General features: G+C 60.4%; 4 protein-coding genes across 37 annotated transcripts in view; 1 reads left to right on the top strand and 3 right to left on the bottom strand.

Moving 5' to 3' along the window:
* Positions 1-904, top strand: part of PDE4DIP (phosphodiesterase 4D interacting protein) — a 35279-nt gene extending 34375 nt beyond the window's left edge. For all 13 annotated transcript variants that reach the window (XM_074596877.1, XM_074596873.1, XM_074596872.1 and 10 more), the window contains 2 exons: positions 22-68; positions 346-904. In XM_074596877.1, the coding sequence (XP_074452978.1) occupies positions 22-68; positions 346-378 (80 nt within the window). In that variant the 3' untranslated portion in view covers positions 379-904. The remainder of the gene's footprint in view (positions 1-21; positions 69-345) is intronic.
* Positions 905-1078: 174 nt separating this feature from the next.
* Positions 1079-9240, bottom strand: PRKAB2 (protein kinase AMP-activated non-catalytic subunit beta 2). 15 transcript variants are annotated; one of them, XR_012588610.1, is made up of 9 exons: positions 9134-9240; positions 6291-6468; positions 5886-6052; positions 4899-4992; positions 4208-4322; positions 2877-3010; positions 2507-2575; positions 1214-2007; positions 1079-1162 (listed from the first exon to the last, which is right to left on the bottom strand). XR_012588610.1 is itself a non-coding variant. In XM_074596885.1 (8 exons), exons 2-8 carry the CDS (start codon positions 6450-6452, stop codon positions 1930-1932), a joined length of 819 nt encoding a protein of 272 aa, XP_074452986.1. In that variant the 5' UTR covers positions 6453-6468; positions 9134-9240; the 3' UTR covers positions 1079-1929. The 15 variants fall into 15 exon arrangements, 8 of the variants coding, with proteins under 8 accessions (XP_074452986.1, XP_074452981.1, XP_074452989.1 ...); XR_012588608.1 differs by having other exon boundaries at positions 4202-4322; positions 9134-9220; XR_012588609.1 differs by lacking the exon at positions 9134-9240 and adding an exon at positions 7430-7567 and having other exon boundaries at positions 4202-4322.
* A 574-nt stretch (positions 9241-9814) lies between these two features.
* LOC141747440 (flavin-containing monooxygenase 5-like) lies at positions 9815-14516 on the bottom strand. 2 transcript variants are annotated; one of them, XM_074597681.1, is made up of 8 exons: positions 14252-14516; positions 12892-13080; positions 12644-12806; positions 11746-11888; positions 11296-11495; positions 10857-11206; positions 10400-10472; positions 9815-10323 (listed from the first exon to the last, which is right to left on the bottom strand). In XM_074597681.1, exons 1-8 carry the CDS (start codon positions 14384-14386, stop codon positions 9966-9968), a joined length of 1611 nt encoding a protein of 536 aa, XP_074453782.1. In that variant the 5' UTR covers positions 14387-14516; the 3' UTR covers positions 9815-9965. The 2 variants fall into 2 exon arrangements, with proteins under 2 accessions (XP_074453782.1, XP_074453783.1); XM_074597682.1 differs by having other exon boundaries at positions 11296-11399.
* A 612-nt stretch (positions 14517-15128) lies between these two features.
* LOC141747441 (flavin-containing monooxygenase 5-like) lies at positions 15129-20569 on the bottom strand. Of its 7 annotated transcripts, XM_074597685.1 has the most exons (10): positions 20432-20569; positions 19451-19550; positions 18870-19014; positions 18484-18672; positions 18236-18398; positions 17875-18017; positions 17320-17519; positions 16595-16944; positions 16161-16233; positions 15129-15889 (listed from the first exon to the last, which is right to left on the bottom strand). In XM_074597685.1, exons 3-10 carry the CDS (start codon positions 18999-19001, stop codon positions 15544-15546), a joined length of 1596 nt encoding a protein of 531 aa, XP_074453786.1. In that variant the 5' UTR covers positions 19002-19014; positions 19451-19550; positions 20432-20569; the 3' UTR covers positions 15129-15543. The 7 variants fall into 7 exon arrangements, 6 of the variants coding, with proteins under 6 accessions (XP_074453786.1, XP_074453787.1, XP_074453788.1 ...); XR_012588734.1 differs by lacking the exon at positions 20432-20569 and having other exon boundaries at positions 16595-16888; positions 19451-19602; XM_074597686.1 differs by lacking the exon at positions 19451-19550 and having other exon boundaries at positions 20432-20548.
* Positions 20570-22496: the final 1927 nt, after the last annotated feature.

Genomic DNA, 22496 nt, shown 5'->3' with positions numbered 1-22496 from the left:
CTCTCTCTCTCTCTCTCGCAGTGACCAGGACCCACAACGTGCTGCGCAAGGCCAGGACAAACCTGGAGGTGAGTTTGCCCTGATAGCCAGCACGGAATAGGGGTGGGTGCCTCTGCCCTGGTGAGCCCTGATGCCCTGGGGACAGGCACAGACGGCAGCAGAGTGGTGGCTGACAGGGGGTGCTGAGGGGCCAGTTGGGTGCAGCGTGTGCGTAGGAGGACATAGGGACCCATTTCCCTTGGCTGTCCCCAGCCTTTGTGTCTTTGTCCCCATGGCACATCAGTCCCTGGCACAGGCCTGCCCTGGCAGTGCTCCCCCTTAGTGCCATGTGTGTTCTCTCACCAGGTGAAGGCCCAGCAGGCCCTGCCCGTCGTGTGAGCCCCAGGCAGGGCAGGGAGCAATGTCCCCAGCCCTGGAACAGCCTGCTCGCTTCCGAGCTGTGTCATGCCAGAGGGCTGGAGCAGACCCTGTCCCCGTGACTCCAAGAGCTGGGGTGGACAGAGGTCTGGAGTGCCTGGTGCTACACAGTTAGTGGGTTTGGGCTGCTGTGGTGGTCGCATGCCCTCCACCTGCTCTTGCTTGCCATCGCAGCAGCAGCTGCTGGCTTGGGCTTCGCCTGTCCCATGCTTCAGCGCTCACCCCTTCCACCCACGGTGCTTAGAGTGGGGCGTCACAGCCCTCCACGCTGAGCACCTCTCGCCCTGGGACTTGGTCCCATCTGTAACCCTGCTGCGTACCCATCCCTGCTCGTGGATGTATGTATATGTATATAGCTAGTGGTATCGGAGCTGCGTTTTTGGGGGCTTCCCGGTCACGTTGGGGCCCCAGCGCAGGAGGAAGATGTAAGAAATGCCATGTTCTGTTCAGTGCCCGCAGAGTCCCCAATAAAGGTTTCCTTTGGGTTGTGGTGTTTCTGGCATGCCCGTCTCTGCAGCTGTGCTCCCCCCCTCCCAAAGTTACCCGCAGCATGGGGTACCGGTACCATCTGGCCCCAAGGGGGTGGCTCCAAGTCCCACCCCAGCACCCCCTTCCCTCCCCTCGCTGCTCCACAGTTCCCCACCAACACCAGGCCAGCAGCACCGAGAACAATAAATACTGTAATAAATAAGAGAAAACCCTGTCACATGGCACTGCTCTGGCAGCAGGCGGTGTAGCTGGGGGCCTGGGGTACCTCGCCGGGCTCTGCTCTCCCCAGGCCCCCTCCAGCATGGGCGTGCGCGGGTGCCCCTCTGGCTGTGACGGTCAGCCCTGCCCCACAGAAGCACTCCATGTTGGGGACGGAGCAGGCGTTCAGTCCTTGATGGTGCTGTCCCAGCGGCAGGTAAGTGCGGCTGTGTCCAACTGTATCCTCCCTCCCGCTGGCTCCACGCTGGACCTGGCAGAGGGCTGGGGCCGCAGCCGGGAGCCTTCCTCGAAGCTGGGGAGCAGTCCCACACTCAGGGCTGTGGGACAGGAGGCAGGCTGGCATGTCTCAAAGCCCCTAGGGATCAAGGTGGCCTCAGAGGCTCATCACCAGGACAGCACAGCAACCTTCAGCAGGTAGGACACGTTCCTGGAGGCGTGGGCTGGGGACAGTGCCAGGACCGCCTCAGGGCCCTTGCAGGCTGGAGAAGACAGGTAGGGTGAAGCCCTTTCTGTGTCGGGCACGAGGAAAGGCTATTCTGGTGAGCAGCAAACACAGTGGCCTCAGAGACTCACAGAAGCCAAGGGGAGCTGTAGGTGGGCGGAAACCAAGGGTTAAATCAAACCACACCAGCAGGATAGGACAGTGTCACAGGCCCCAGCGGCCCTGGGCTCATCGCCGAGGCCTGTGTCCCTGCCAGGTTCGAGGCTGGAGCCAGCGGCCAGTCCTCACGCAGTCCCGTGGCCCAGCGTGTGCAGACAAAGCGGCGTTTCGTGTCCTGTGTGGGGAGCGGGAGAGGCCCCAGCTCAGATGGGCTTGTACAGCAGCGTGGTGACGTACTTCTTCTTGTAGCGGTGCGTGGCACTGAGCACCATCACGCCATCCTGCAAGAGGCACAGCGTCAGCGGGAGCGGGTGGGAGAGCTCGGCACCGAGAGCTCAGATCCGGGAGCATGGCACACCCAAGCTAGCTATCGGGAAGAGAGCTCTGCGGGCTCAGGGAGCAGCCCCAGCCCATCCCTGCTGTCCCAAGCCCCACAGCCATTGAGACACGTCCAACACCCATGACAAGGAGCCAGGGCAGAGCAAAGGAAGGGTCTGGTACACAACAGGAGAGCCCAGGGCTGCTCAGGTCCACCACACTGTGGGGAGGCGGCTACAGGGAACTGAGGGCTGCAAGGAGACCACGACCTCCATCCCTGCCTGTGCCATGCTTCACGGGGCAGCCAAGCTGTCCTGTGGGTCCTCCCAACCCTGTACCACTGTCTCCACCCCCAGCTGTCCAGGTTCTGCTCCCTGCAGGCGCTGCAGGCTCCTGGGAGCCACCACCACTCCTGGGAGCTCCCCTTCCCTCACCCAGCGGCCTCGGGGGACCTGCCCTTACCTTGATGGAGAGCGCGTAGAGGTGATTGAGCATGACGTGGTTGGGTTCGGGCAGCAGTGCTGGGTCACACTAGGAGAAGAGGAGTGTCACAGCGGAACAGCAGAGCCCTGACCTGCCCAGCCATGACAAGGAGCTACCACCTCAGGCAATATGAGCTGCTGGTGTCTCTGTTCTGAACAGGAACAGAGCCCAGCTAAGCACCAGGCAGAGCAAGGGGCCAAACCAGCGTGGTTATGGGAAAAGTGAGGCTTTTCTCAGGAAAGGGCAAGGTGCAGACACCAGCCAAGGAGAGACCCGGCTCCCAGCATACAGGACTCCCCTTCCAACCCCAGTGTGGGTCTCCGTATGCAGGCAGTATGCCGGTACCCACCGAGATATTGGTGTCCTTGTTCAGGATGACCTGAAGGAGGTGAGGCGGGAGGATGGGTGGGGATTTGAAGCGCTCCTCGGGCCGGTATACGTACATCTCTTGGCCGTAAGGACCAGGTGGTGAGCTTGATAAGTCTAAAGGGAAGAGACAAGAGGAAACATGAAATGGCTAAAGCAGGACTGGTGATCACAGAGCAGGTCCCAAGATGCTGAGAAGGACCCAGCAGGGTGTTTCAGGCACAAACATCTTCCATGAGCCATGGCTCTATATCCTATAGCAACAGCTCAGCCTTTTCACAGCCGAATAAGCAGCCTGGCGAGCCCTGGGCATTTCTGAGCAGGGCTGTAAGCTGGTACGTGCACTGACACAACACAAGCACCTTGTGGTGTCCACCCCAAGATCCGTGCACACAGCCCTCAGCACAGCTGGCCCCCCTCTCCCTGTAGCAAGCAGCTGGCTTGCCCCAGAGTTGTACCCCTTGCAGCAGGGGCACGGGCACAGCAAGCAAGCAGCATGCCTGCACGCTCTCTGTACTGCAGAACTAGAACTGCCTGAGGAGGTCCCAGAAAGGGCAGACGGGAAGTCCAGATCGAGCAGCTGCTCAGACCATGGGAGCTTGTGATCACTGGAGGCTGGACTGGACGTATCTCCCAGCCACATCTGATCTGATCGCTTTGGAACAGCCAGCACACGGAAGGGCTCCCTGGAGCTGCTGCTGCTTGCCAGCTTTTTTACAACGACGTATCTCCCGCCAAGGCTGGGCGAGGACGTGGAGCTGAGATCTATCCGAGATGGGATTTGTACGACTGAGCTACCTGCCAGCATTACACACTGAGCCAGCACTGCCGATGTCTGCGCGGTAACCTAACCCGCTGCTGTAGCACAAGTGGAGAGGGAGGTTTCTGATGTGCTAGCACTAGTACAAATTACCTTGGCATGAAAGCTGAGAGTAGCTCCTGAAAATAACCTGGATCCTGCTCTCACCTGGCTTGTACCCCAGATCAGATGACTTACTCACAGTTGAGCAGACAGAAAGGGATGATGTTCCCAGCATTCACCAGTCTGAAATGGCTGCCTCAGCCGCGCACAGGCACTGACCCTGCTCTGAGACGGTGCTAGCATGGAACAAGTTACACTAGCACAGCCTGTCCATGGAGACGCGGCCTCAGCTGTGGGCTGCTGAGTACACGCTGATAAACACTACTCCTCCCAGGTGCAGGCCCACCCCTCTGCTCAGGGGGTCTGTTCACCCCCAGAGCAATGAGTCTTAGAGCCGAGGAGGTGGAAAATAGCACATGCAAAGCTGTAATGCCACAAAAACTCACCCCGACCTGAGGTTTCTGAGCTCTCCAGGGAATCCACCTTCAAAGCATCGAACACCTCAAAGTCAGACTTCTTGACGTGAATCAGGTTGTTAATCGTCCCCATCTGGCTGGTGACCACAGGCTGGAGAGAACTGAGGTAAGAGTCTTCCTATGTTCACCTTCAACCAAAGCACACACAACGCTTCCTAGATCCTCCCAGCCCAAGCCCTCTTTGCTGTGCCTCAGAGCACAAGTGGCCAGCATCTAGCTATGCTCTATGCTTGCAGATCTCTATTGTTTACCCTGGGAGGATTTCCCTTTACTCCCAGGATCCTTCATCACCTCCTATTTTCATCCTCCATCCTGCTACATGCCAATGGGTAAGTGTCCTCTCCTTCCCATACTGCTACCACATGATTCAGTTTGGAGGAGAACCTTCAAGTGAATGCCGACCCTGCCCGTCCTCCCTTGTAGTCAATTCTGAATGGAGCTTAAAGGCCTTCTGGTGTCTCACTGTCCCTCAGTACCTCCTGACACTCCCCTGTAGAGCTCTTCTAAGCGCAGAGGAACCAGCCTCTGAAAGGATTCATGGGAGGGAGGTGTCCCTTTCGTGTTGGCAGATACCCTCTGCTCTTCCTGCTCCCCCTCTGCTACAGTTCCATCATGTCTAGTCCCCTGTAGAGGGCAAGATTCTCAGGATTAAAGCTTTGAGAGTTACCTCAGACGGGTCATGGACCCACTGGCCATCCACAAAAAATTTGTACTGGTGCTCTCCTTCCGGGAGGTCCAGGATAGCAACAAAGTCATTGTGGCTGTGCAGAGAGAACAGATATGCAACAGCATTACTCCACTGATGCTCTGGATGCTGCTCTTCCATGGGATGCCAGAAAACAGCACTTTTTCACGCACTGCCCAGCCACTCCACCCCAACACCTTCACTCTTGCTTATCATCAGTGATCTGAGGCATGGACACAATAGATGCAAACGTTCAGAGCACTGTTGCGGCTCAAACCCCTAAGAGTCCAGCCAGAAGAAGCGCAGGAGGCAGTCCAGCTTGCAGACTTGCCCTGTGTGCCCAGGGAAAATCAGCATGGCAGACACCCTGTGCAAGACAAACTGGAGAGGATGCATGGGCAACACGTCTAACCCAGCGCTAGCACCGCAGGATGGGGCAACAAATGTAGCTGCTCTCTTATGCCTGCAATTGAGATAAACCCATTCCAAATGATTTGCTGGGATTATGCCCAGAGTCCTACACAGTATTTCCACGGAAATCACAGATGTATTACAGAACAGTGAGAACATCATTAGGGCAGGGCACAAGCGTGAGGGACAAATAAACAACACCCGCTGGCAACAACACAACTAGGCATGGGGTAAGGCCACAGCCAAGGGAAGAGCTGACAGCTTCCAGGGAACCGCTGCATACCTGGGCAGGACTCTGCTGCCAGGACTAGGTGCTGTGTGACATCCAGCTGGGCAAGCAAAGCGGCCCATCCTGTCCTGTTCCTCCGTTTCACAACTTCCCATCACCACACAGCACCACCCAGGGAAGAAGCTGACTACATATTTGTGCTCAGACCCTCCAGCTTGGGTGAACTGAGAAAAGCCAGGCGAGCAAAGGGACCAGCAACCAGCACAGAGAAGGGAAAACACTCCTTGTGATGGAATGGAGAACACAGAGTGACCTGAGGGACTGGCTACCTCTTGATGAGCGGGATCTTAGTGCTCCAGTTGTTGAAAGATCCAGAGATGAAGACCTCTTTGCCTCCATCGGCCCAGCGGATGACAGTGGGACGAGCCTGTTGGGATGGCTTCACTGACTCCTCCAGATCTGGCTGCCATGTCACAAACTCCTTGTCCCCAGGAATCTGAGCAAAGAAAACCAGAGCCTGACTGAGACCCACAGACGATTGGGACCACATTCACTTCTCCCTGGACTGTGCCCATCTGCACATCCCAGACATGAACATCCCAGAGCTCCTCCAGCCTCCCAGCTGTCTCCAGACCCCTCACATGGTTGGGAGCACAGCCCTGCACAGCCAGTGAGTTGAAGTCCCAGCCAGGGCCCCAGAGCGCACGACAGGGAAGGCAGTGGCCAGCCCCTACCTTGGAGTCATGAGAGCTGAAAACACTGGGGTCATCGGTGCTGCCCACCATGATCTTGTGCGGGTGCTCCTTGGTAGGGTGGGGGGCACCGGAGCCGTCCGAGCGGTGGGACTTGGAGCCATGGCGCTCCCCAGACACTCGCTCGCTGGTGGTGTTCCCCATGATGGCTCAGCAGCCCCTGCGAGAGAGAAAGAACAGCAGTGTGTCTGTGCCCATGGGCTCCGTCAGAAAGGAGAGGAGCAAAGGCACTGTTTCCCAATGCTCTTTGCCAGGGAAGACTGACAGCAAGCCTAAAAAAGGCCCAAAGTTCATTCCCACTGCCAAGTTTAGGAGCTGACGGGGAATTTAACAAACAAGACAGCTTGACCTAATTATAGCCATATCCTTATGAACCATCACTCTAGTTAAGCTGGTAATTGTTATACTCCAAAACAGATACTAGTTACACTGTGTCGCACACAAGCCCTCAGCAGCCGGCACAGTAGAGGGGCTGATGGGAAAAATAAAGCTAACCTTTATTGGCAAATCAATTGCTTGGCATTAACAGAGCCTCTTTCACAATCCCATAGTCGGGCTCTGCAGACAAATCCCCTACATCCAGCAAGAAAACAGCCAGAGAGTGAAAGTAGCAGCTGTTTAACAGCTCCCAACAAGTCTCCATGAGCTTGCGGGCAGAAGAGCAGAGCCTCACGCCTGGCAAAGGCGACAGGGAGCATTTAAAGTGTCCGAGTGGAATCGCCCAAGCTGGAGCTTGGCCAAGGCGTGGGGCTAATGCCGTGGTGTCTGCAAAAAGCTCAGCTCTCAACGGCATTCACTTATGATTCACCAGGCGAGCTACCATGTCAGCTGCAGCACAGCGCAGCGAGGAGGTCCGCTTGTTGTGATCCTAACCTGCAATACCACCCCGAGCACTCCGGCATCTGCCCGACCATCCGGAAGCACACGTCGAGGGAAGGGCAATCTCAGCCACCTCAGTGCCACTCTGCAGCTGGAGATGGGCTATCTTTCCCAATCTCACCCAGCTCAGAGAAGGCAAAGCGGAAGAACTGGCCACATCCTGCCAAGCCATAAGCAGCTACACACCTCTCAGGACAAACAACAAAGCCACCACAAGCTACATGGGACTCTTCAGGCCTTACCCAGTTTCCAGCAGCCGAGATGGATTGGGGTTCTTGCCCCCTTCTCAGGGTTATTTTGCAGCTTTCAGCTTACTGCGCTGATCAGAGGCTCTGCAGGGCAAGGCAAGAGGACGGACAGCCTTGCTTCATGCACTTAGTTGTGACATTTGGGGATTTGTTTAGAAGATCAAGTTATACAAAGGGTGCCAAGCAAGGCCGCCAGCCAAAGCCAGGCTTTAGAACATTACAGAGCAATTACTAAAGTATTTCTTAAATCCTGAGGGCTAAAAGGCAGCTTGAGAGAGCAGCTAACCTGTAACGCCCACCCCTCCCAGTGAAGATCAAATGTACCTGAAGATCCAGGTCAGATGAGGTGCACCACTTGCTCTGACTTCTTCCCCCACTGCCCCGGAGGAGGCTCAGACAGCTCCTCACAAAACCTGTCCCTGTGCTGCTAGACCTGCTGTTGAGGAGCTTCTTCCCCAGTATCTCTGCTAAGGCTGCCTGACTTCTCATCTACAGGGAGGAAGCTAAGAAGGGCTGAACAACCTCTGGTACCGAGACAGACCTGAGAGATGTGTGCAGATGTTGACCGATGTGAAAGCTCCCCTTTCTCTTCTCTAAAAGAAATCCACTCCCTCTGGCTGTCCCTTACCGGTTGCGCTCTCCAAATGCCTCCTGAGGTTTATCCCAAGCGGTGGCTCCTTTCTGGCATCCGAAATCCCACACAGACAAGACCACCCCACCTCCTGCACTGTGCACATCGGCACCCTGCTGCGGCGGGACAGCGAGCCCCTGGAGCACAGCCTGTGGTACTTGGGCTTTACAGAATTAACTTCTACAACGCAAACCCTCCTGTGTTCAGGCAAGCCCCCCTGGCACAGCACGCTGTGACAGTGTGGCACAAGTGCATCCAAGTCACTAATGGAAACGCTGCCCATACCAAAGCCCAAGGAAACCTCGGCAGCTCCCAGCATCCGCTCCCTGCATGGCAGCCGCCAGCCGCACTGAGGTGGGTGGCCCGCCTGCCGGATCACAAGGCCCCTTCAGTTTCACCCAGCCCCGTGTCCCCACTTTGCTTCTGAAAATGAGATGTGAAATACACCCATTCCCCCCCGAAATGTGCCACGCTCGCTGCCTCTCCCACCCGTCCGATGCCCCGTACCGGGAAACACCGGCCGCCAGCCTGAGAGGGTTTGTTTTGGAGAGATGGGGTCTCTGTTCAGCACCCCTCGGCCCGCAGCCTGCGTGGCCGACACCTGCAGGGAAGGCCGGTTCGCCTGGGCTCTCCTGCGTCCCTCTTTCGGCAAAGGGAACGGGAACTCAGCCGTGAGGCGGCCGTAAGGTTAAAGGGATGAGCCGGGAAAGGCAAGTCTCCTTTCCCCACGGCCGGGACGAGGGCTCTGCAAAGCGGAGGCGGCGGCAGGGCTGTCACGGCTCGGCCCATGGCCGCCCGCTCCCCTTCCCCGCCAGCTCATGGTGAAGCGGCTCCTGCCCCGGCCCTAAGGGGGAAGCGGGCCGCACCGGCAAGGGGCCGGGCCCTCCTGAGGGGCTCCGAGCCGCTTGCAGGGCACGACGCCACCGTTGCCCACCGCAGTGTCACCCGCGGGGACGCCCAGCCGCGCCTCACCCACCACCTCCCGGACGGCTGCCACCCACCCGCGGCCCGGCCCAGCCCTGCCCTGACACCCCGCTGCCACCCCCCGGCCCCGACCGCGGCCCCACCTGGCCGCCGCCACCGCCGCCCCGCTTCTCCGCCTCCGTCCAAAATGGCGACACCCCCCCCGCCGCCACCGCCAGCCTCTGCGGGGCGCTCTGGCCCGCCCCCGCCCGCCGCTCTATGGCCGCGCCTCCCCCCTCCCTCCCGGCGCGGACCCGCTTCCCCGCTGCCGGGCAGCCGCCATGTTTTTTGAGGGCGGCTTTGCCCATTGTCGCTTAAGGGCGGGCGGCCTGGCTTCACCCGCCATGTCGGTTGAGGGCAGAGGGCCCGGGGACGGACCCCCCCCGGGGTAGCTGTGGGGAAGAGGGTCGGGGTGGCGGTGGGGCTGGGCGGGCGAGCCGTGAGGTGGGCTGGCTGGGCGGCTAGGGCGTGAGGAGGCCCGCTGTGGGGTGCGAGTGGCCAGGGTGCTGCCCGTGGGCCGGGCAGGACAGACACGGAGCCGCAGACTGAGACAGCCCACGCGGTCCCTCGTCCCCTCGGTGTGGGGACAAGCTTTATTGCCCTTTTCTTGAGGTGCCCTGGCTGGGCAAGTTCCCGGTTTCCCCATCACCTCTGCACCGACCTAACCCACGGGTAGAGCTTGTGGAGCTGCTGCGGGGCAGGATTTAGGGAAAGGGAGTGATCCATGTCCTCAGAGCAGCTCCCGAAAAGACCTGTTGTGTGTGGCTCCGGCGCGGCAGGAAGGTGAAACAGACCAGGCTGCGTCCTCCAGGAACCCGCTCCCTCCGTGCCTCCTGCCCTGGCAGCGGACCTAGCAGGAGACCACAGAAATACCCAAGCCCAAAGGAAAGCAAGAAGATTGCCGGCAGGACCTGCGGGCAAACCTTCAATTTTAGGTTAAGGAGAGAGCGAGATGTAGACGGCGGTGGCCGCAATCAACCCGATGCTGAAGAAGACCTTGAAGATGTGGGGCACGGTGCTGGAGCGGGCAGGACGGGCCCTGGTTCTGGTTTGCAGGGGCCTGACGACGCGCTGCCGCTGGGTGAGGATGGCTTCCCTGGCGCCCGACCACTTGCCCGGGCCCCGGAGGCGGTACTGGTACGGCGTGCAGGGCCCAAAGGCCACCTCCAGCGCCAGCTTGGGGTCGGTGAGGAAGAGGGCGAGCAAGTTGGGCTTGACCCCCACCTGGCAGGCGAGCTCGTCCATGTAGGGGATGTAATCCACCTGGATGGTGTGCCGCTGGCTCTTCACGTACCTGTGGGCAGGGAGGGTTTGGCGCACGGGGCATGGGGGTAACGGTGGCAGGGGCGATGCCTGTGCAGGGTCCTTACCGCTTGGCCATTTCCTCCTTGGCTTGTGCGATGTCGGCCAGCATGTCAGCGGACGGCGGCAGGTCCTGCAGCCCTGCGGAAGAGGAGGCCGAACTAGAGGGAGGGCTGTGCCCCTGCTATGGTCTGGCTGGCTCTGCACACAAAAGCCTCTGGGGCTCCGGGGACGTGGCACCACAACAGGAGCAAAGCAGGAGGCAGAAGCGAAGAAAGCAGCAGCAGGAAAGGAGAAGAAGGTGGTTTGCAGGCAACAGGACCTGTCAGTTGCCCCCGCAAGAGAAGATGAGCACGAGGCTCATTGCAAAATGCAACGTTGGGTTTTGTCCCTATAACTAAGCAAGAGGAGGGCAACAAAGGTGGGTGGAGGGAGGTGGTGTGCGAGGGGATGGCGCCAGTTGAATGGCTCAGCCTTGCTGTGGCCATGGGAGCAGGCTGCATCCCCCCACCCTGCCTCACTTACCCTTGAAGACACGGGTGGCCCAGCGACACTGGAGCTCAGAGACAGGCATGATGGCTCCCAGGGGCTGGATGAGGCCGATGAAAGCCAGTGTTGGCTTCTCCAGGTCAGGGGGGAACATGAATTTGTAGAGGGGGATCTGGTTCTCCACCACCTGCACACAGCCCTCGAGGAAGGGGAAGGAGAAGCTGTATCCTGTAGCGAAGACCACGGCGTCGATGTCTTCCTTGGTGCCATCCACAAAGACAGCGGATGTCTCTGTGAACTCCTGGATGTTCGGCTTCACCAGTACTGTGCCTGAAATGATGCGGTTGGGCAGGTCGTCGTTGATGGTCGGGTGCTGGTCAAAGATCCTGGAAGGCACAGACAGACCTGTTGGGGTCCTGGGCAGTGGGACGGGCAGTGCTGGGACAGGTGCCAGGGGTGCTGCCAGGGTGCTCACCGGTGCTGGGGCTGGAGGCCATAGAGTGCGTGGTCAAAGCGGGCGTTCAGCTTCCTCTCCATGAAAAAGCTGCTGACGTTGTGGGGTAGCAGGCTGCGGAAGAGCTGTAGGAAGCGGTTGATGTAGGTGAAGTCAAAGGGGTATCCACCGTCCGCCACCCGGTGCATCACCCAGGTGCCACGCTTGGTGCTGAGGAAGACCTGGGAGGAAGGAGAGGAGAGGTGGTGGCATGGCAGCATCCTCGTGAGTGGGCTGGGCCCCTGCTGTGCTCCTCGGACAGGGGTGCTGGCACGGGTGCTGGGACCACAACAGCCACCCCCATCAAGAGGGGATGGGGTGCTCGTGGCTGGGTGCTGGAGGGAGGGGAGCCCATGGGATGACGGGGGTTGCGTGGTGCCCGCCAAGGTATGACTAAGAAGCACCCGAGCCCCGGGGGCTCTTCCCGCACACCTGCTTGGCTGCATGGCTCAGCTCCACCGCGATGTCGATGCCTGAATTCCCGGTACCAACCACGACCACCCGCTTCCCCAAAAAGGACTGCGGGCTCTTGTAGTCCCGGCTGTGCAGGTACCAGCCTTCAAACTTTTCCAGCCCTGGAAGAGAGAGGGAAGCCATGCTGGGCAGGGACGTGGGTGGCTGTCCCCCTGCTCAGGCTGGTGGTGTGTTTTGGGAACGCTCTGGGAGCAGCGTGACCAACAGGAGTGTTGCAGCCCTGGGATGGTGCCCAGTGAGGCGGTGGTGTCTCCAGCCAGGGAGATGCTCAGTGTGGCCCTGAGCATTCTGCTCTGGCTTTGGGGCTGGTGTGCCTTGGAGCAGGGCTTGGACTGGAGACCCCCATGCTCCCATCCCAAAATCCTCCTTCAGTTCCTGCCCAGTGCCAGGTCTTGGGGCAGAAGAACAGCAGGGATCTGTGCCATCCCACCAGACCCTGGTGACGCTGTGTTCCAGCCTGTTCCCCAGCCAAAGAGCGTCTCCACAGCCGAAAGCCCACCAGGAATTTTTGGCAGGCACCCAGAGGAGAAGGCCACCACCAGCGCCGAGCTCTCAAGCCTTGCCAGGGAGTTGGAGAGCCCAGCGGGTGCATGGCTCGGGGACCCTGTCTGTGGTGGGAGCGGTGAGCTGGCAGCGGCCAGCAGGACACTTTGGTTGGGCGCTGACGGCACGGCAAGAGCCACCAAGGACAGACCACCAAGATGGGTGGAATAGCAGCATGCTCATGTAATCCCACCTGGTATGTTAACCTGCAGGCGCATTTTTGGCAGCAGCCAGAGAAGGGTGGGGGCTAAGCTGGAGAGGAGGGTGGTCCCAGCAGTGTCAAAGACCAGGTGAGCAGCCTGCGGAGTGGTACCTGGGAAGGTGCTCAGCGGGAGATGTGCCTCGGTGTGGTGCCCGGTGCACACCAGCACGGCGTCGAAGACGGCCGCCTCCTGCTTCCCCTCGCTCTCCGTCACCACCTCCCACTGGCCCGTGGCGGCGAAGTCGGGGCACTTGGCCACGTGGCACACGCTGGTCTGGGTGCGGGGGGAGCGGGCGTCAGGCACCCTGTGCCCCCCGGCCCCACTGCCGCCGCCCCCCCAAGCCCCCCCCGGCTCTCACCCTGAAGCGGATGTGGCGGAGCAGGTCGAAGCGCTGGGCATACATGCGGAAATACTCCATGATCTTGGAGTTGTGCATGTAGTTGGGGAAGTGGTCGGGGATGGGGAAGTCGCTGAAGCACATCATCTCCTTGGAGGTGTTGATGATGACGGAGCGGTAGATGCTGGCGCGTCCCTCCTCGGGGTGCTCCTGCGGGAGCAGGGCACGGCTCGGCACTGGCCAGGGACCCCATGGCTGTCTGGCTGCCTGCTGCCTCACCATGCTTGTGAGTGTGGGATTAAGCCACGGGTGGTCATAGCACCCATCCCTGCCCCCAGCACCCTCCCACAGCTGCAACCGCCCACCCCACCAAACAGGGAAGAGGAAGCTCTGGGTTGGCGTGGGCCATGCAGTGGTGACAGCGGGTTGTGGGGGTCTTGTGCCTCAGTTTCCCTGCTCCCACCCCTGGCCCTGATGAGGCGGCACGTTCCCAAAGCTGCCTGTGGTGCCATTGCCCCGGTCTTGCTATGTCAGGTCTTGCCATGTCAGGTCTTGCCAGCTGCCAGCTGCTGAGCCAGCTCCGGTGCTTCCAGCTGAGTGGCCACTTCTGCTCGCCAGGTCTCAGCCCCGGTAGCCTGGCACTGCTGCTGTGGCTCTGCTCCCCCAGCCCTGTTTCTGACCCAGCGTGGGCAGAACCTGCAGACTGTAACCGAGCCACCCCAAACCCCACGATGGCGTGGTGTGGTGTGTGTCCCCGCCCGGGCTCTCCCACCCGCCTGTCAGAGCATGGTGGAAAGGCTTGGCTTCTTCTTGGTGCCTCCTGGGAGAAAAGTCAGCAGCCTTACTAGGTGGGGGCAGAAATGAGCTCCGGGACTTCCCTCAAGGCAGGGAGAGCCAAGGTACAGGTGAGGCAGCACTCGGCGCCTCTGCGTGGGTGAGCGGCACAGAAGCAGGGAGAGAAGCAGCTGGGACTTCCAGGGAAGAGCTAGGCAGGACGGAGACTGGGACAGCCAGCGGGGTCAGGTGGTAGGAAAGGATGGGTAGGAAAGGGCTGGAGGGGACCAGGAGCAAAGCAGCAGGGGAAGGGATGGATGAGACTGGGAAGGGAGGGGTGGGAAGGGGGAAGCCTGAGCTGGGGGAGCTGGGTCAAGTCCTCGCGGAGGATCTGTCCTGCTGCTGGTGGGAAGGAGGTGGGTCGCATGTGGCCGGCACACCAGCTGGCACCACAGGGATCTGCCGCTTCTGCAGCAGTGTTTATTTCCTGTGGTTTTCCTTGGATGCATGCAAAGCAGGGGAGTGGTGCTTCGTTAGCTGCCAATGACCGATCCCAATCCTGTCTGTGCGGCTGCTGCAGGGCAGGCTGGCACAGCACAGCGCTTACCTCGAAGCGCCAGAGCCCCCCGATGTCTCCGCTCCTCTCAAAGCAGGTGGGTACCAGCCCCTCATCCAGGCAGCATTTCAGGGCACACAGGCCAGAGGCACCGGCCCCAATGATGGCTACTTGCTGGGCAGCCATGTCCCGTGGTGCGGTTGTGGGAGGGATGCTGGAGAAGCCTCAAGCCAGGGGTGAAACACGCTCGGGGCGGGTGTGCGGAGCCTGGTGGGTCACAGCAGGGGAACACGCAGTGCCGCTCGGTTGGGGATGGCCGTCTCTCTGCTTCCCGTGGGTGACTGAGGTCAGCTGGGGTGTCACAAGATGTGTTTCTTCCAGACATGATCTACAGGTTCCCACCGCCGCCGCGCCACACCTCCTGCCTGCAACCCGCCCTCCACAAGGGGCTCATTAGGTTCTGTAAGCGCTTAACGATGCCGACACTGCCACGGGACTTCCTGGGCGCGGGGGCCAAGATGTGGCCATGCTCCAGATTTCGGCAGGTCGTGGTGTGGAAAACAAAACTAAGGGATGCTCAGGGCACTCGTGGCTGGCGTGTGGTGGCCAGGACGCCCTGTCACTGCTCCATGTCCCCAGCCCACTCAGCCATCCTCTGGAGGGGCTGTGTGCAGGTGATGAGGGTGGCGTTGAGCCATGCTGCTGGGACCACCGTGACCTGCTCTGGTGGTGCACACCCTGGGCGCGGTTGTTTTGCTGTGGGTGCACCCTGTGCATGCGTGTGTGTGTGTGTGTGTGTGTGTGTGTGTGCATGCAGCCTGTGCTGCCATGGAGCTGGACCTGTGCCACTGGCACAAGGCCGACCTCAGACCTGTGTGCCTCCCCCCGCCGGCACTGCATGGTGTCAGTAACAGGACGGACGCCTGGCTCGGTTTAACACATTTATCCAGTTAGGAAGCCTGCTGTGCTCGTTAGCTCTTGTGTGAGGGTGCCAGTGGTGGCACGGCTGCGTTACAGGTGACCGAAAAGCCCGGCGTGTCCCCGCTGGGTCAAAAGTGCTGGCTGAGAGGGACTGGATTTTACCCTGCGAGTGAGCAGGTTTCTTCCTCCGTCCCCAGTAGTGGCTCCCCGGGGGGATTCGCAGAGCGGGCACCGAAGTTTTATTTTGGCAGCCGGGGAGGCTGTGTGCATCCCAAGCTCACGGTGTGGCCTCAGCGGGGCCATGCCAGGCAGGAGAAGGGCTTCTGGCAGCACTGGGGGGCATAGGTTGCTGCGGGGCAGGGGGTGGCCAGCCAGCCCCCCCGGTGCATCACAAAGCCACCCTTCCCACGCTTGTAGGGCACCTACAAGTAAGCAAAAATGATGGCAAGGACAGCCACAGCCCCAACCAGCTTGAAGACGAGGGGCACAGCGGGGGCTGAGGGGTGCTCCTCTACGTGCCGTGTCTGCAGAGGCTTGATGATGCGCTGCCGCTGGGTGAGGATGGCTTCCCTGGCACCTGCCCACTTGCCTGGGCCCCGCAGGCGGTACTGGTACGGCGTGCAGGGCCCAAAGGCCACCTCCAGCGCCAGCTTGGGGTCGGTGAGGAAGAGGGCGAGCAAGTTGGGCTTGACCCCCACCTGGCAGGCGAGCTCATCCATGTAGGGGATGTAATCCACCTGGATGGTGTGCCGCTGGCTCTTCACGTACCTGCGGGCAAGGAGGGCAGGTGGGTGCTGGCGGCAGAGCCAGCAGATGCCCCGAGTGCCGGCAAGGTGGTATTGGACGGGTTGCTATCGGGAAAGATCAGCGGGGTGGGAGTAGTGTGGCCAAGCGCATCCCTGCCGTCTGTTGGCACGTTCCAACGTGCCAGGACGCAGCCACAGGACAGGACAGGTTGCCGCGGGACAGGACGGGTGCCTACGAGTAGCCATGCCCAAACCATCCCCTTCCCTGTTCCCTGTGGGGGTGGGTGTCTTACCGCTTTGCCATCGCTTCTCTCTTCTGCTTGATGTCATCTTCCATGTCGTGCCGCGGGGGCAGCTTGTTCAGCCCTAGGGAGGATGAGCCACAGCATGGGGGTGCTGCATCCCGCTGGCAACAGTGGCTGCTGCTGTGCTGCCCTTACCGGGGTGCTGTGCCCCTGCCAGCACCACCGTGGCAGGCGGTCTGGTACCCGAGGCATGTCCAAGCTCCTTGGGATGGGAAGGAGCAGCCACGGGGCTCAGGGTATGGATGTCCCTGAGCTGCTCAGGCAAAAGCCCGGCTTACAATGATGGCTGCAGGGTGGCCATGCCATTGCCCATGACCAGGATGGCACAGCCAGCTGCTGGCTCCCAGACATGGCTGGCCACCTGCCCCAGCTCCGGGGGTGCAGGCTCAGCTGCAGCCATGGGGGAGGTTTGCCTCACTTACCCTTGAAGACACGGGTGGCCCAGCGACACTGGAGCTCAGAGATGGGCATGATAGCACCCAGGGGCTGGATGAGGCCGATGAAAGCCAGTGTTGGCTTCTCCAAGTCAGGGGGGAACATGAATTTGTAGAGGGGGATCTGGTTCTCCACCACCTTCACACAGCCCTCGAGGAAGGGGAAGGAGAAGCTGTATCCCGTGGCGAAGACCACGGCGTCGATGTCTTCCCTGGTGCCGTCCTCAAAGATGGCAGATGTCTCTGTGAACTCCTGGACGTTCGGCTTCACCAGTACCCTGCCTGAAATGATGCGGTTGGGCAGGTCGTCATTGACGGTCGGGTGCTGGTCAAAGATCCTGGAAGGCACAAGGAGCCATCAGGGTTCTGGGTTGGGGTGTCTCTGCTCCATGTCCTGCTCCGGCCACTGCTCCCTGCTCCAGGGATGGTCATTTCCAGGGATGTTCAGCCCTGAGGATGCTTATCACCAATAGGCATGGTCCCCAAGGATGCTTGGCAGCTGCTACTGCACTGGTGCCACCAAGGCTCCCCAGAAGGGGCAGTGGTGGCTCTCTCAAGCATTGACTGGGCCCACCACAACTATTATCTGGGTTTCCAGGGCTGGTGCCTCAGCCCTAACCTGGGCACAGGGAGCACGGAAATGGCCGAGCGGGGCTGGACACAGTGGGAGCCAGGGGGGTCCCCTCCTGGGCAGGGGGAGCTTTTGCTGGCACCTGTGCTTTGGCTTCAGGCCGTAGTGTGAGTGGTCAAACCTCGCGTTCAGCTGCTTCTCTGTGAAGTTGCTCACCATGGATTGGCTCAGCACCGCCTTCAGGAACTGCTTCATACGTGTGGTGAAGATGATGTCGATGGGGTAGCCCTGATCTCCAACACGGTTGAAGATCCATGCACCCCGGCGGGTGCTAAGGAAGACCTGGTTGAGGAAGGAAGCACTGTCTCCTGAAGGCTGTGACAGTCCTGGGGGGGCTGCACCAGGGGGGCATATCATTTCCCTGGGATCACTCTTCTTCACACTGCCTGGAGAGGTAGGGAAGAGCTGCAGGGGCAGGCCCAGCGCGGGACTTGGGGATGGAAATCAGGGTATCCGTATGGGATCGAGTCTTGGCTGCCACTGCTGCCCGACAACTGGAATTGCTAGGTACTGGCACTGTGAAATGCAGCACGTGCCGTGACGGAGTGCCAGCACCTTGGTTTTGGTGTCCTTGTGGAGCTGGCAGCGTCTCACAGGGGGCTTCCCTGCCCACCGGGACCCCACTCCCGCTCCTCACCTGCTTGGCCGTTTGGCTGATCTCCACAGACAGGTCTGACCCTGAATTCCCAATCCCGATGACAACAACCCTCTTGTCAGTGAAATCTCGGGGATCCTTGTAGTCTCGGCTGTGGAGGTAGCGGCCCTTGAACTTCTCGATGCCTGCGGGTGGGGAGGACGGATGCTTGGCTTCCTGGTGCCACGCTGGAGGGTCACCTCCTCAAAAACTGAAGTGGGGACCCTCCCTGGCTCCACCAGACCCTTCCTGGGGAGAGTGGGAGCGCTCATCGAGTAGAAGCAACGCAGGGGAACACCGAGGCCAGGAGGAAGAGCAGCAGGGAGAACAGGGGTTCCCCTGGCCGAGCTCTCTGGGGCGGTACCTGGGAAGGTGCTCAGCGGGAGATGTGCCTCGGTGTGGTGCCCGGTGCACACCAGCACGGCGTCGAAGACGGCCACCTCCTGCTTCCCCTCGGTCTCTGTCACCACCTCCCACTGGCCCGTGGCGGCGAAGTCGGGGCACTTGGCCACGTGGCACACGCTGGTCTGGGTGCGGGGGGAGCGCGCGTCAGGCACCCTGTGCCCCCCGGCCCCACTGCCGCCGCCCCCCCAAGCCCCCCCCGGCTCTCACCCTGAAGCGGATGTGGCGGAGCAGGTCGAAGCGCTGGGCGTACATGCGGAAATACTCCATGATCTTGGAGTTGTGCATGTAGTTGGGGAAGTGGTCGGGGATGGGGAAGTCGCTGAAGCACATCATCTCCTTGGAGGTGTTGATGATGACGGAGCGGTAGATGCTGGCGCGTCCCTCCTCGGGGTGCTCCTGCGGGAGCAGGGCACGGCTCGGCACTGGCACAGGGGCAGCAATGGGGAGGGACGGACGGGGATGATTTGGTGGCCCTTTTTGTGGACCACCTGCCCTCAGCCTCTCCCCTGGGACCCCGCCGTGGCTGGCTGCGTGCCACCCTGATGCTGTGGCGGTGCTGACCCCCAGCAGGACATGCGGCCAGCAGGGATTACCTCAAACCTCCAGAGGCCTCCGATGTCCCCGGTCCTCTCGAAGCAGACAGGCTCCAGCCCCTCTTGCAGGCAGGCTTTGATGGCGCACAGCCCGCTGCTGCCCCCTCCAATGATGGCCACCCTCTTCGCCATTCTGGGTGTTTGCCTAGGGACAGTGCCAGGGAGCGTGGTTGAGGGGCAAGGGGAGCAGCTGTGCAAAATTTTGACCCTGTGCGCCAAAGGGGACCCAAACTGAGAGCCAGCCCCCCAAAAAGTTTGTCTGGGGCTGCGAGGCAACTGCTATTCCCCGCCCCAGCAGTGACCTGGCTGGTGCTGGGGTTTTGCACCACCGCGGTGTTGCCTCTGGACGCCATGGGAAGAAATGCTACTGGGTGCCTCGAAATCTCCCTGCCCACGCCAAATCCTGGCGATGGAGGTGTGCCGGAATGCCATGCCCCGCCTTGGGTAGCGATGGCTCCCTCCCGGGTGGGTGACAGCCCCTCCGCTTGCACTTTGCCCTCTCCCTTCCCCGGGGAAATGTCTGTCCTGCCAACCCGTCACCCGCTGTGTGCCGGCAGCCCGCGGGGAGGCCCTCAACTGACCTGCGGCAGCGGCAGCCCGGGAAAGGCCGGCAGCAGGCAGGGAGCTAGACGATGGTCTCTACCGGGTTGCCCTGAGCGGTGACGCAGGACGCCGGATGGCCTGGGTTTAGGGTGTGTAGCGGCAGCGAGCGGAGCCTCCCTCTCCGTCACTCCTCCCACGGAGCTGGCGGGGGGGAAGGAAGCCAGCGCCTGGCTGGATCCTGGCCACCTCATCGGCTTTTCCGGCAGCAGCTCTCACCACAGCCTCGGATGGCGGGGTAAGGAGCCGTCCCAAGCACCCCGCCAGGAACCCCCGTGTGAGAACATTGTGGGGGTTGCAGGAGAAGCAGCCAGTCCCCATGGTGTGTGTGCCGGGTAAACAAACACTGCCCTGAATTTTTACCTCTGGGATTATCAGGATCAGCCCAACCCTGTTTATGCTGATACCCAGCGGCACGCGCAGCTCCGGCTGCTCCAGTGGCACCCGGCACCGCGTTGCTCACGTCCCCCATGCCCCGGGCTGGGCATGTCAGCACAGCATCGCCGTAGCCACTGTTTACTCCTGGGCCATCGGAGTCCCGGGCCCAGCGGGACCCCTGTGCAAGGAGCACTGTGCTGCCGGGGTGTCCCTGGTGCCGGGGTGGTGGATCCAGTTAGGAAAAGGTTTTCCACAGCAGCAGGAGGCTCAGGAGCACGCTGCTGGCTCTGGGGACACTCGCAGCCGGACAGCCCCTGGGGGCTGCAGGGGAAATCTGCTCTCCTGCGTTCAGGGAGCTTCAACCCAGAGCTGAGCAAGGCGCAGGGTTGCGGAGGGGCTAAGCTCTACAGCCGAAACGGTTTTAACCTTTTAAAACTCATAGTATGTTTGCAATAAGTGTGATAAAGCTCTTTCTGTCCCTCATTGTTGGCAAGGGCTAATCTCTGCCCGGGGGCACAGAGGCGCCGAGCTGCCAACCCACGCTCGGTGCCTGCGTGTCAAAAAGCATTGAAAGTATCTCTTACCAGGCAGGGAGATCTGCACGGGGACGGCGAGGAGGCAGCACTGGCAGCACTACCCTCCCTGCTCCGCTCTCAGCTGGCTTCTGGCTCTTTTGGAAGCTCTGCAGGGACTGCCCAAGGGCTACCGGCACAGGGGACTTCTCCCAGCTCTCAACCCCACCGCTGTGATACGAAACCTCTGTGCAGGTTGCCTTCGAATTTGCCCTTCTGCCTTAGTGGCTACGAGAGGCTGCACAGCCCTGGACTTTGTCCCCACTGTGCTTGGGCTCATGGCCCAGCCAAACTGCACCATCAGGCACAGAGGACAGCAGGAGCGCACCAGGGTCAAGACATGGCATTTCGGTCAAGATAAGCTTGTTGATATCTGCGGGAGAGCCACGGTCCTCTGTGCCTGGGACAGACAGTATGGTGGGCAGTGCACACACACACGTCCACTCTGGGATTTCGCAGTGGGCAGAGGTGATGTGGCACAAGGCGAGCAGAAAGCAGCCATCTCCTCCTTCCTATCACCCATGCTCGGAGGAGCAGTGACAAGTGACAAGCACAAGAGGAGACCGGAGGTCTTGCTGGTGGAGGTGGGGAGAAGCAGAGCAGCGGTGAGAGGGTGTCAGGGCAGCCCATGACCCAGCGGGGCTGTGCACTGGTGGTGGTGGGTGCCACCAAGCACCTCGTGGAGGGTCCTGCAAGTGATCCAGGAGCAACTTCTGGCACGCACATGCATATGGGAACAAGCCACAGAGACACAGAGTTGCGGCCGTACTCCTCTGTGGCCTGGAGAGGAAGACACCGACGGCTGTAAGAACAGCTTGGATGAAAAGCACCCCGCGTTTGGCAAAAAATAGAGCTAAGATGTTTTGGCAAGCCCTGATCACCCCAAACGCTGACCGCGCTGGAGTGCGCCGCCTGCCCGTGATCCTGCAGCCACCGCAGAGCTTGTCTCTGCCTCAGGGCAGGAGGGCTGGCCGCAGTGGCCGGATGCTGCCATGCGGATGCCGGACTGGCCCAGCTGGCTGTCCGGCATGTGGTGTAACCAAGGGGATTTTTTTTTTTTTTTTTTTTCTTTGGAACACTGGAATGCAAACCCACAGCTGGTGGCTTCACTGGCTCACCATGCCAGCAGGTCAAGGCTCAGTTCTGGGGGAGCCTTGTTCCATTGAGCACTTTTGTTTCAGCCCCTGTGTAGGTGACAGTGGGTGACAGACACAGACAGGGTGCTTGTACCAGCGGCCCTCGGGCTGCTCCTGCACACTTCAGCCAGAGGAACAGCACACTTAAACACTGCCTGGTTTTAATACAACTTTATCTGTGCTTTCCAGGGCTTTGTGTGCACTAATAGACCTTAATGGCCACCATGAGCCGCACCTGGACCCACTCACACCCACCTACATGCCAGGAGCACTATTTAAGCTCAGCCCGGAGCCCTCACTCCCTTCCTGGTTGTGGTCTCTCTTGATGTGGATCCTGTGCTCTTCTGGCTCGCTCTCAGCCCCATCTCATTACAGAGGCTTATCACAGTCCTCTTGGGCCAAGGACAAGCGGTCTTCTAGGAAAAAAAGCCTGCCGGGACCAAGAATGGCATGGTAGGAGAGCCAGCCTGCCCGGAGCGCTGGGAGCTGTGGTGGTGGTGGCTGGCAGAGCTAAGGCCTCTTGCTGCAAGCAGCGCAAGTAATGCTTGGCTCCTGGGGCTGCCTAGCAGCCTGGGTGAGGGTCTACGGCTAGCCAGGGCTACGGGGAAGAGGTTTGCTCTGCAGTGTGTTGTCAGCAGCACCGGTAACCTGCCGACAAACAGGAATTGCTATGAATGCACTGTCCTCCCTGGGAGACTGAAAATCCTGAGGAGGGGGAAAAGGAGCTGTGACGCTCCGCACAAGGGCTCCAGGAGCAGGCTGCTGCTGGGAGCTGTTTCCCTGCTTACCCCCACTCTTGGAGACAGCATGAATGGACAAACCCCTCAGTTGCACCATCCTTTCCCCATGGCATTGGGAGTCAGGTGCTTGTGCCTTTGTTCGCTGAGATCTGGCCTCAGTGCAGTGCTTAAATCAAGAGCAACAGGGCAGAGACACACTGC

Source organism: Larus michahellis, chromosome 8 (genome assembly GCF_964199755.1).
Source record: "Larus michahellis chromosome 8, bLarMic1.1, whole genome shotgun sequence".
NCBI classification, from domain to species: domain Eukaryota; kingdom Metazoa; phylum Chordata; class Aves; order Charadriiformes; family Laridae; genus Larus; species Larus michahellis.
The sequence above is the reverse complement of the archived record's forward strand: the minus strand, read 5'-3'. Positions and strand labels throughout refer to the sequence as shown.